We start from the raw sequence: 12,888 nt of genomic DNA, 5'->3' as shown, positions 1-12,888 counted from the left end.
AAGTGGTAAAACAACAACAACAACAACAACAAGAAGAAGAAGACTTCCAAAAGTATTCATGAAAAACAGTGTTGAGTACTAAGAATAAAGATATCCAAGGAAATTAAAGTGCAATATTGCACACACTTTGGACATCCCATTTTCTCCTAACTGGTTCTTGCTCATGTAATGTCACTTCTGTAACTAATACCTGCTCTTGTTTTATCATCAAAGGAATCCCTTTCAATTGCTGTGAAGAGGATAGTAAAATAATGGGCTAGCATTTTCATCAATATTAAGAGAAGGCTACTTTTATAAGTGATGGTATTTAATTTCAGAGCTGTCTGAGTTACTATTTTCAAATATAATAGATTGTATTAAGTTTAAATTTGAATGTGAAAGCTAGCTTTTCCATTTCCATTTCCATTTTAATTATCTGCATGCTTATTGCTATTCTAAGGAAAAGGCATAATAGTACCTCATTTTTTCTCTGCTGGTCATATATTTGACCCTAAATATCCCTGACTCTATATACCAGACAGAAATAGATTACAGTTTTAAGAGTTGAAGTTGGTTTTATGATTTCTTGTGATAGAAGTATCACTGTAATGCCCATAATACCGGTAGTATCTATTTAATCAAATGTTGAGGAGATATAATAATCATATCATAATCAGATGCACTGTATATAGAGGTATCAAACCTCTATCAGTTGTGAATAATAGCTTCATACTAATATATGTTGGGGATATAGAAAATGGAGAACTCAAATATCATACTGGATTTATTTGAAAGTAGATAAGATTTATTTTGCAAAAGGTTCATTTTCACAGTAAGAATAGATGGTTTACAATGAATACCAATGTCAATGCTAAATTGTGGGTTTATGTCAACACTTTGGCTTCTTCCGCAGCACACTTTAAAAATCAAATCCACAATACAGTACATTCATCTGTAGATCAGCATTGTATGATTTCTATGCATTACTAAGAAGCTGTTGCATACATGCAATGACTGTTTAGGTTTTGCAATGAAAGTAGGCATTTTTGGATAAGCTTCACAACCTTGTTCATTATTTAAGTTTTCTAAATATTTTAAAGAGGGCTTATGTAGATGACGAGACCCTTAAGAAACTATTGTATATATGACATGTACAATTTTAAAAATTGGCAAAGAGATTTAACATACCTGTGATATGGAATGAATCAATATTTTTTACCATCATTCTATCTAATGGGATAGGCTGGCCAAGTACTATGCAGTTACTACCTTCTTCAAGCAAAGATTGCAACTCCAGACTGAAGAAAGAACAAGCAGGTGTTAAACTCAAGTCAAATCTCTGAAATGAAATGAAAAACATATTTACAATCCATGGTTGTAGGGAAAGATGCAAATTAAGGTTAGTAGCTAAATTGCAGGACATAAGAAAAAGGATCCTCTGAGATAAATAAATAGGAATAAACAGTAGTGTGGGGGTGGGAGTATGGCTAGTGTCAAAAATGGCAAGTTGGCAGATACAGTATTGTGATGCAAGGCCTGGCATTTATGTGCACATACTTCAAAAAATCTAGGGGCTTTATAATGATGTCTTTGCCAATTTTGATACCCTTGCCGACAGTTGCCACTGAAATAGAAACTTTAGGAAGAGCTAGCAAGCTCATCTTAAATCCTCTACTTTATGTTGTAATTTAATTAACCTTTATAGTTCAATTAATGGGAGGCAGATGGAATGGAGGAAAAGGAAACCAACTAATTTGGAAGGATACAGGAAACTAGCTCAGAAACACCGACTGACACAAGTTTGGGCATGCTCAAAGAGAAGAGGGAGGAAGGAAAAGAAAAGATAAAATTATTTGAAATAAGCAATGTGAAGTTGAGGTATAAATCTAGCTACTAATATGAATAAGTAGGGCCATTTCCTGCTTCTATCAAAAGCTCTACTACAAGTGTCTAGCTTTGCACAACATACTAAAGCATAATATGGTTTCTTTATTTTTGGCTTCATCATGCTCAAGAAATCATAGCATAGCAGTGTCAAACTCACTTCATCATGGCAGCGTCAGATGATGTATTGGGACTTTTTTTCCCCTTTGCTAAACTGGGTGTGAGTGTGACGCATCTGTCCTGTGGGTTGGGAGTTTGACAGCCCTGTCATAGCATTATGCTTGAACCAGGCCAATATACCTAGTTCAACAAACCATGATTACAGCTAGCCCCATCTTAGTGGTTTTCTGAAGCAAGTCACTCTTTGCACAGCTTTTGACATAAGCCAGAAACATTCTCTGATTATTAATATTAACTGTATTTACTTCCTATTGTGAAGAGACCCAAGGGGAGTTCCCATCCAATATCCTTCAGCCAAGCTATAATAACTATTATGCACAATGAAATAGAAGATATTGAAAGTATGGAACCAAATCCTAAAAACAAACATGGTTGACATAAGCAGGTATTACAGATCCTCCAAAGACTTGGCTTGTATCATGGCAACCCTTAAAGCCCTTCTGTTCTGGGAGACTAACTCTCACCAAAGAAAAACCAATGGCTTTAGTGTATGCTTTACAAGAGTGTTTTCTGTTCCTTTAAAGTTGATCTTCGAGTATAAGCTCCCTCCCTCCTTGTAAGCCCAGCTAAGCTTAGTCTTTGCATTTCAGTAGGTCTGTTTTTCCCCTATTTCTAGGGATTTCTTTATACTCAAGACATGTTTAGACTGCTGCAAATTCCTTATTTCCATTTGCCATCTCTTTGATCTACATTTCCCCATCTTCTTAAGATTGGTTCCTGCCGATTCGAAAGTGGTTGATCAGGATGGCACTAAGGTGAACAATAGAAGTTGGGGACCATTCCAAAAAGTGATTCCTCCATGTAAGCAAACAATGGGCTTGTTTGATAAGGTATGTCTTTGTAAATGTTAGCAACATGTGCTCTCTATCAGAAACTGTCTCTGGAAGAAAACAAAAAAACGGTAGAGAATTCCAAGTGCTGAATGAAACAGTTCTGAAAATAAGTCAGGTAGCTTTTTGCAAAAGGACATAGTTTAATTCCATAGCCCTCTTCTGAATTATTTGATCATTAAATAGTTGCTTTGCCAGTTATCTACAACTCCTGTTCCCAAAAAGTCAAAATGTATATAAATACAATAGCAGCTGATTATTATTTTTCTCTTTCTTTCCTTTTTTATTTTGTTACCTTTTTATATCTGTTAGGTTTTGTAATCAATAGCAAATCATCAAACAGGAACAGATAGACGTCGGTAAATCTCATAGATTCTGCAAAGCAAATAAAGGGTGAACCATGATACAGGTATATTAAAAACAAAACTATTTTCTGAGCTCCTCACTAGCCCTTGATTTTGGCAGGTCTAACGGAAAATTTTGGAAGAAGTTGAAAAGTATGTTACCTATGTTTTCTAACCAATAGAACTTTGATTTTATAATATTCTTTTATATATGAGGAAATTGGAAGAAACCAGTTCCTTCCTATTAATACCCTACAACTTTAAAAGTACTAAGAGTTTAAATTTTTTATTTGAATTATTAAACATTCATATCAGTCACAGTGGTACTGTATGGACTACAATGTAAAGATAGATCCTCATGTAAAAATTCTTGCAATCGTATCTGCAAGGCTGAATTAAGTAAATGCTTGCAAAGCAGTAGTAGCAGCAGAAGTAACTTTAGGGTACACTATGGATTTCAAGTCTGGAGTTCTATAGTAACTGCCCCCATTCATCAGGGGAAAAAAAACCCAGTCCCATAATATGAGAGAACTGGCTAAGAGAAAAGAGTTGCACCATAACAGGCTGAACAAATGAATTCTTCAAGAATTAATACTTTAGTAGGCTGCTGAACCAATCCTGGGAATACCTGTATGTAAGCAAGGGAACACCTGTTGGAGATTCACTTGGTCATGTCTAAGTAATAGACTTTGACTTTGCAAACCATGGAGAGGGATGCTAACTTGATTTTATGAAATCTCTGAATACTTAACATTTATGGCATTTATGGAAGTCTTAGTTTTCTATGATTAATACTCCGATTTCAAACTATGGTCATGTACTTTTACTTATTAAATAGTAAATATCCAGGATTGGACACAAAAAATGAGCTAGAAATTCTGCCTGGATAACATATATTCTGTGCTTCATTTTGTTAAGACTTCGTTTCTGTTCTTTCATGAGGTTTGGAAGTTATTTCATCCTGCATACTGTCTAATATGCCTGCCAAATATGAAATACTGTATTTACCTGCAAGTATCAATCGGCCTTCAAGAACAAGTGATCTCTTTGTAGGTGACAAGATGTTTTCATGTGGATTATCCCTTAGCATGTACTTGAGAGGCTTAAGATTAGGGAAAAGGAAGACAGAAAAGGCCACTTAGTAGATAAGTGAATTTTTATTTGAAAATGTAAAGAAAATAAATAACAAGTAGATGTTAATAAAAAACAAGCTGCCCCATCATGATACTGTTAAGGGCTACAAGAATCAAATTTCATGTACAAACTTCACAATAAAAAGTTATTAAGCACTAATCTTTAGCTCTGCTTTGTTAATGAGATCAGGGATTCTGACTTCAGCAATACACACACGTATTTGTTTCTGGTCATGCTTTCTTCTCTTGGAGGCTGGCCAAAGAAATGAAAATGCTGAGTATAACTATGACATACCATATTCAAACATTAACAAAATGTTATAAAAAAGCAACTGGAACATGAGGGAGGGACTGAAGGGGTGAAAATACAAGATTTTCGTTTTAGAGTTTCCAAGGCCATACTTGCCTGGGGACCCTTCAACCTTCCTAGTTCATACTGTGATACATCATTTGAAACAAATAATCAACAGATAGTTAACTTTTATATTCAATATTGTGACTGAATATCTATCTGCCATGGAGGTGGAATATTACACACTATGTGATAATGGTTAGAATCTTTTACTTCATTTGTATGACAATTCTTAGGTGAGAAAGATTAAAGACTATACTATAAAATTTTCTGTGATAATCAAGAAATTGCATACCTCAGGAACAAAATGTCTCTTGTCTTGATTCCAAAGTGAAGGCCAAATTATAATTTCCTGAAGCTGTTTAAATTTCTGAAAATTATCCAGCCATTTCACTTTACCTTCCAAATCCCCTAAAAATATGCCACAGAAAGTCAAGAATTGGTGACTGATAATAATATCTCCATAAACATTTATGGTGGCAAATTGTGATGATCATTAGCAACCTTCACACAAAATAGTGAATGTTTACACACACACGCACACATACACACTCCAAAATTGAACTGTCAGATTTTTAGTTTCTAGTGCTTATTCTAATTGGAATAGGTTGATTTTTTCAGTAAGTTTGTATAATACTACTCCTGATAGTAATATTAAATAATGTGTACATTAATTTTCAGAACAAAAAGGTTCCCCAAGCAGCTTACGGTAAATCTCCGAAATATTTCTAATAACAATACCAAACATAAAAAATATAAGATTATAGCATAAAATAAAAAAATATCCAGATACAATGAAAAAGTACTTAAAAGAGTTGCTAGAGAGTTGGAACTAAAAATAGAAACAAAACTGATTAAAAAAACTACCTGGCAAAACCCACAGAGAATGCAAAAGGAAAAGGACAAAAGGAACAAGAAAGCTTTCCAAAACAAAAATAATAAAACAAGGGCCAGGGTCCAGAGGATGTTTCAATGTTGTGGGATGAAGATGGAGAAGGCCTGGCCACATCTCTGTGCAAACTCCCTAGGCCTTCAGAGGTCATTTAAAGTGTCAAGGAAAAAAAAAATCCAAAACTGAAAGATATTATAGCCTTTGAAATGAGACATTGGTGATATAACACTGCAATGAAGTAACATCAACCTTGCGTTGATATTTTATCTCTTAGTTAGAATCACAGAACAACTTTTTGCACATTTCTTTGAAAAACTCAGATTAGAACAAATCTCAAAGCAGCGTTGATGTTTTGAGTTTCTTTACTTACGTATTGATGTTTCCACCTTTTCCTTAAGTGAATTAATGATAACTCTCTCTGTTGCCTCTGTATTTTTCCAAATGTTCTTTAACAGGAGGGGATAGCGGGTCAACTTGTGTAAAGGTGCAACTAACATTTCAGCTAGATGGAGTCGCTTACATTCTTTATTCCGCTCACACCACTGTTAAATTTGATGGAAGAGACACATTAGGAAACAATTTCAATGTGATTTCTTAACAGAATGGATATTGTTCATCCCACAAACCATTTATTTCTTAAGTTTAAATTGAATATGACATTATTTATTGGATAACTTTGCAAATTATTCTATTTTTAAGTGAATCTTTTTAATAGCATTTTTATACTATTACTTTTAAACATTACATTTAAAAAGAAAAACTAAAGAAAAGAATAAAAAAACAGGAAATGGAAAAAAGAAAAATAGAAATAAGAATAAGAATAGGAAAAATAAGTAAAGGTAAAGGTAAAGGTTCCCCTCGCACATAAGTGCTAGTCGTTGCCGACTCTAGGGGGCAGTGCTCATCTCCATTTCAAAGCCGAAGAGCCAGCGCTGTCCGAAGACGTCTCCGTGGTCATGTGGCCGGCATGACTCAACGCCAAAGGTGCATGGAACGCTGTTACCTTCCCACCAAAGGTGGTCCCTATTTTTTCTACTTGCATATTTATGTGCTTTCAAAACTGCTAGGTTGGCCGAAGCTGGGACAAGTAATGGGAACTCACCCCGTTACACGGCAGCACTAGGGATTCGAACTGCTGAGCTGCCAACCTTTTGATTGACAAGCTCAATGTCCTAGCCCCTGAGCCACCGCGTACATAGTAATAAGTAATAAGTACATATTAAAATAATAATAATACATATTATTATGTAGTAATAAGTACATATTAATAATTTTATTAATAAGTACATATTAATAATTTTATTAATAAGTACATATCAATAATTTTATCAATAATTTATTAATTTACTAATAATAATAATAATTTATTATTATATTATTATTTATTATTTATATTAATAATTATTAATTTGTTAATATTTTAATAATAATAATAAGTAATAAGTACATATTATTATATAGTAATAAGTATATATTAAAGTAATAAGTACATAGTAAAAAAAGAAATATATAAAGAAATGACTTCCCTCTTTACTGAACAAAAATAAATTATTTTAGTAATCAACTATACAAAATAATCAACTAAAAACACTTTTAGTTACAATACAGAAATAGATTTAAACATTTAAAATGTGGCTTAAAAACATTGTGCTAAAGTTTTTTTGTGTTAAGTCTGACTTTGCTAATTTTTGTTTTCATAAACACATGTATTTTTTTTCCTTGGCAGCAATTTTGAGATGGCTTCTCACTGCTGCCTTCCAGGCTTGCTTGCCTGCCTCTCTACTATTTCCTGGTCATCTCTCATTCAAGTATCAACCAGATATGACCCTGTTTAGCTACTGAGATAAGCCAAAATGAGCTAGCTGGGCCATTTGACAGAACGTAGTGATTTGTTCTGGACATAGTGAAATCAATTTAAACACTGTAAAAGAGATCAAAGAAAAAAATTAATAGCTTTACTTTCAAATAGGTCCCAAAATCTTCTCTTTTTTTCAGTTTTTCCAAGTAAAAAATAGCAGAAGTGTAAGTCAGACAGTATATCTGGTGGCTCTGACACAGGTTACCTTGGAAATGCTGGAAGATAAACAAAATATTAGGCACTTACTGGTAGAGTACAAAGCATTCTGATCCATGTGTTTTTTAAAAAAATTGCCTTGAAATTTTTACCTAGCCTTCTATGTATTTCTATGTATTCTATGTCTACTAGTTCTTTGATCATTAGAAAAACTAAAGTACAGTGGGCATGATCCAGTCTTATTGCAAGGTTTAAAATAGTAAGCACATTAGTTTAGGATGATCCATTGGTTTTAGTAAAATTTACTGTATTTCTCAAGAAAAAGTGATAGGATCATGGAACCTATTGGTTTTCTTTGGCTTACAAAGGAAACTATTCCTAAAATTCATTTTACCAGACTTAATGCAAGTGATGTTGCATACGAAAGACCAAATTTCTGCTGTGATTTGTATATTTTGGATAATCAGAGAATTACTCAACTAGCATTGTTTGCATGATGCACATCACAACTTAATCACACAAATCATATAAAACTGCCACGTTCTATTCTCCCATTCAATGGACTGTTCTCAACAACAGAGACCTTTCCTCTCAAACAGCCTGTTCAAGCAAAATTTCATTGCTGAGATAGTCTCGCACTGAGATAGATCTTGCTATACAATGCAAGACCTATCCAAAGGCCAGATTTCCATTTCCTTCATCGTAGCCACAATGACCAAAGACTTGGAGTCTGCAGTATTAGGAGCACCAAAATATTCTAGATACGCAAAAGTCAACAGACTTGGGGAAAAACACATTATCATAACTAGAGGAAAGGAAGCCATTTTGAACACTTATGGCTAAAATACCTTTATACGTGGCTTTGTAGTGATTGGCAGAATTAATTCTCTTAAAGAAACCCACAAAATGACAGAATTGTGGGTTTCTTTAAGAGAATTAAAACTTCTGCTTTCCAACATTTCTTACCAGGTTCATAAGGGAATGTATTCAGTAACTTATTACCTTTGTGAGTACACTGATGAAATCAAGGGAGGGGGTTCGCCCGAGAAGATGATCCTCCATGGTGCTAAATAAACTGGTTACAAAACTTAGAGTAACCTAAGTAAAGAATATATTTATTATTTAAAATTAATTTGGGATCAAATACTAGACTTTAAGATATGCACGGTATGAGGATCTGTAAGGTTTGCAAGCTATCCAGAGTCACCTTATCAATGAGGGGATGGCATATAAATTTAATATGTAAATAAAATGAGCCACATTCCTTTCCATTGAAGTTTTTGACTCCTGTAGGCTAGAAGCGAATAGCCTTTGCAAATAAAAAGTAAATAAATAGGATTAAAAACTTAAAAAGGGCTTTTGTGCAGCAGGGAAAGACCACCTCATCTGCTGCAATTGGAGCTTGAAAATGCTTTGGGATGTCACTGTGTAATTGGCAGGAAGGCACCACAACCGCATAGAAAAAAAAAAGGCTATTTTCCCTGTTAACCTTCCCAAACATTACTTGCTGTACTTGTCTTCCACTTCAATCCTCAATTCTCAAGCCTAGTTGTTTCACTGCAACAGAGTTTGTCCTGGTTTTTTTGGTGCAAGTGACTGTGACCGTTTTCCCAGATCATTCCTTGAGCAGCCAAATTTTTGTTGTTGTTGTTAGTTAAGAAGCTGTGTCCAACCCATTGCGATCCCATGGGCAATGTTCCTCCAGGCCTTCCTGTCCTCTACCATCCTCTGGAGTCCATTTAAGCTCATGCCTACAGCTCCATCCAGGCACCTCATTCTCATCCCCTTTTTCTTTTGCCCTCCATCTTTCCCAGCATTAGGCTCTTCTCCAGTGAGTCCTTCCTTCTCTTTAGGTGGCCAAAGTATTTGAGTTTCATATTCAGGATCTGGCCTTCTAAAGAGCAGTCAGGGTTGATCTCCTCTAGGACTGACCAGCACCAGAGTTCAAAGGCCTCAATTCGTTGGCGCTCAGCCTTCCTTATGGTCCAACTTTCACAGCCATACATTGCAAAAAAACCTTTTCACTGTTTTTAGTGGAACGTTTTTTAAAATCTTATTACTGAGGATAAGTCATTCTAGATGGGGGGGGGGGCGCGACTGCTCTGTTGAATTTGTGTATCACAGTCTATGAACGTTGCTTTGAAATTAAATTAAAATATATTTCTGGACCTTATATATCATTCCAAAACAGGGAGCCAAAGACATTCTTTTATAACGCTGGTGTTAAAATAGGATCTTTTTTGTTTCTCCAGCTTAAAATAACGACGCATCTATGAATTATTAACAGATACTAAAATGAGTTTGGGATGATTAATAAAAAAGTATGTCAGATTTAGAGAGCACACAATTTTTAACCACTCAGACCAGGAGTCCAAATTCTGTTCAATGTAGGGTTATATAACATACTTTATAATTAAACCACAACTTTGGGAAAAACGCCTTGGAAAAGTTAATATCTTGTATTTTCTATTTCAATTTTCCAGAGATTTACATTTTAAAAAACAAGCAGTATTTGGATTATTTTGATACTAATAATATTTTTCTTTAATTATTTTCCTTAGCAATGTTTAATTATTACCTGCGCAGTGGTTAGAGTGCAATACTGCAGGCTACTTCTTCTGCCTGCCGGCTGCCAGCAGTTTGGCAGTTTAAATCTCACTAGGCTCAAGGTTGACTCATCCTTCCATCCTTCCGAGGTGGGTAAAATGAGCACCCAGATTGTTGGGGGCAATATGCTGACTCTGTAAACCTCTTAGAGAGAGCTGTAAAGCACTATGAAGCGGTTTATAAGCCTAAGTGCTATTGCTATTGCTATTACCAATCACATTAACTTGGTGGCATGAATAATTCTGGTATGACCACATTTTTATTATCATTAAAGTTCCTTTCACCTGATTTAATTCTTCCAGGTTTGCAAATAGTAACTCAGGATCCACATCTGGTAGGAGTTCTTTGCTCTGCAGGTACTTTAATGTATCCATAAAGATCTTTGAAAAACAAAAAAATGAACAACAGTTTCTGGATAATAATTTATTTTGCAAATCCTTGAATGTTATTCTTGCTATTAGTTCTTCTTTTGAGAAAGCTAATCCATTATAGTTCTAAAACAGAGTTCAGATTTCACTCAAAACCTACTTTGTTTTTAAACTAGAATTTCAGAATTATTATTATAATTATGAAATTATTATTATTATAAATAAACTTATTTATTTATAGGGGAAACAGAGATTTAGACCGAAAGAATTTTAGTCAAGAATTAGTTATGGCTATTAGAACCAAAATAAACTTATCTCTGTAAGAAAAAATTGTTATAATTTAAAACAGTGGGGTCATTTTGTTGTTGCCATTATTAAAGGACTGGAAATATCTTATCCCTGCCAAAACTATTTCAGATCATCTGGGGAGCTATTAGTAAATTACAAACTGTGCTCTATCCATCCCCCAAATAACCCAATAAAATCTCGAGAATAGCATTACATTTCAAGGGCCTGCAATATATGCTTGTATATTAGAGAATGCATCTCAATTCCTTTCAGTTCCCCCCAAATCCCCTGTAGTAACACAAGACAGATGTGGTCATAACTGCTTGGAAATCTTGTGTACTGCATTGCTGCCAAGTTGAAATGACAATTATTTCACAATCCAGCTAAATGGCTTAATTTGAAGTAGGCATGAATAAAATCAAGCCATATGTTTTCTCCATGCTCTTTGTTTTATGCTGTTTTATTAAAACATTTTTTTAAATACCAAGCATTGGTATAATGAAGCTATCTTCATTGCTTCTGATTATTACATATGGTAAGTTATGATGGTGGTTATCTACTGCACATCTTTAAAAGATGCTGTGAGAACCAAGCCTTGTATACAAGGATTGGATCCGAGATCATCAAGAAAAATAAGACCATAACCTGTTAGAAAGTGGAAATGCCGTTCCATTAGTTCAAATGCCATTGAGCTAATGACAAACCATTCCAGTACTGTACCAAGGAAATCTGAATATGGCCATAAAGTTAAGTTTGACTGGAGGAAGATTTCTCTTTGGAAAGACTCATTACCAGAACATCTTCCTCTTACATTTGAGGAAGCTATTTCTAATAAGTATAGTTCCCCATTTAACTAAATGCAAGTAATCTTTTTTTCCCCACAAATGTATTTGTATAACTGGATTTCAGTTCTCATGTAGTAAGAAAGCTTGTAAATGTAAATGGAGAAGTGAAAGACAAAAGCAGTGTAGTGTTGAAGAAACCAGGAAGTGTCATAAAAAGTAGCCTCTGTTTTATGACTGGCCTTGTTTGTACATAATACTGAGCCAAGATTTTTTTTTGAACCATGCATTGTTGAACAACAACTTATGGTCTGGTTCACATTTAACTCTGAGCTATACAGGATGAGGGACGCCATGGCTTAGGGGCTAAAACACTGAGCTTGTCAATCGAAAGCTCGGCAGTTCAGTGGTTTGAATCCCTAGTGCCATGTAACGGGATGAGCTCCTGTTACTTGTCCCAGTTTCTGCCAACCTAGCAGTTTGAAAGCACGTAAAAAATGCAAGTAGAAAAATAGGGACCACCTCTGGTGGGAAGGTAACAGCGTTCCGTGCGCCTTTGGCATTTAGTCATGCCGGCCACATGACCACAGAGACGTCTTTGGGCAGCACTGGATCTTTGGCTTTGAAACAGAGATGAGCACCACCCTCTAGAGTCAGGAACGACTAGCACATATGTGCGAGGGGAACCTTTACCTTTACCTATAGAGGATGAACTTGCATATCACTTGTATAAACCAAAAATAAGCAAATCACATTATTGATGGTATATAAGTATCTGATTATTAATTGAATTTGTTCCTAAAATAGCTTTACACTAATCTTCATTAATCCATTATGCTGAGTTATACTTTCCACTTATCTAACACATGTCAGAAATTCCATCCTGGACTACAGCAGGTTGGTAATGGAACTGGGCTTGTATTTACCTGAACTAGGGCCATTGCAAGGTCTGCTTGGTTATTCTCCTGCTTCTTGCTTTTTTATCCATGCATGGAAAACAACCCCTGCCAGCCGGGACCAGTGATGACCAATCTGCCAATGTTTTTCTTTTCTTTCATGGATCGTTCATTTCTTACTAGTTTCTATGATTCTCCTTGTTTGTCTAAATGTTTGCACCCTTTCTCCCACATTAGCTCCTTTGACCCTAAAAGAGGCAACTTGTCCTCTTCTCCCCGCATTATGTTCTTATATTATGATAATCAGAGCACTGGTTACTCTTGTTTCCTCTGTAGTGC

At 35.0% G+C, this 12,888-nt stretch overlaps 1 protein-coding gene across 4 annotated transcripts in view; it reads right to left on the bottom strand.

Moving 5' to 3' along the window:
* PLEKHG7 (pleckstrin homology and RhoGEF domain containing G7) overlaps positions 1-12,888 on the bottom strand; it is a 39,503-nt gene that overhangs the window by 5,035 nt on the left and 21,580 nt on the right. For all 4 annotated transcript variants that reach the window (XM_058189712.1, XM_058189711.1, XM_058189713.1 and 1 more), the window contains 8 exons: positions 10,500-10,595; positions 8,611-8,706; positions 7,554-7,667; positions 5,965-6,136; positions 4,998-5,113; positions 4,226-4,319; positions 3,169-3,248; positions 1,168-1,318 (listed from right to left, as the gene is read on the bottom strand). In XM_058189712.1, the coding sequence (XP_058045695.1) occupies positions 1,168-1,318; positions 3,169-3,248; positions 4,226-4,319; positions 4,998-5,113; positions 5,965-6,136; positions 7,554-7,667; positions 8,611-8,706; positions 10,500-10,595 (919 nt within the window). The remainder of the gene's footprint in view (positions 1-1,167; positions 1,319-3,168; positions 3,249-4,225; positions 4,320-4,997; positions 5,114-5,964; positions 6,137-7,553; positions 7,668-8,610; positions 8,707-10,499; positions 10,596-12,888) is intronic.

Source organism: Ahaetulla prasina, chromosome 7 (assembly GCF_028640845.1).
Source record: "Ahaetulla prasina isolate Xishuangbanna chromosome 7, ASM2864084v1, whole genome shotgun sequence".
Taxonomy (NCBI): Eukaryota; Metazoa; Chordata; class Lepidosauria; order Squamata; family Colubridae; genus Ahaetulla; species Ahaetulla prasina.
This window is presented reverse-complemented; position numbering and strand designations above follow the sequence as displayed.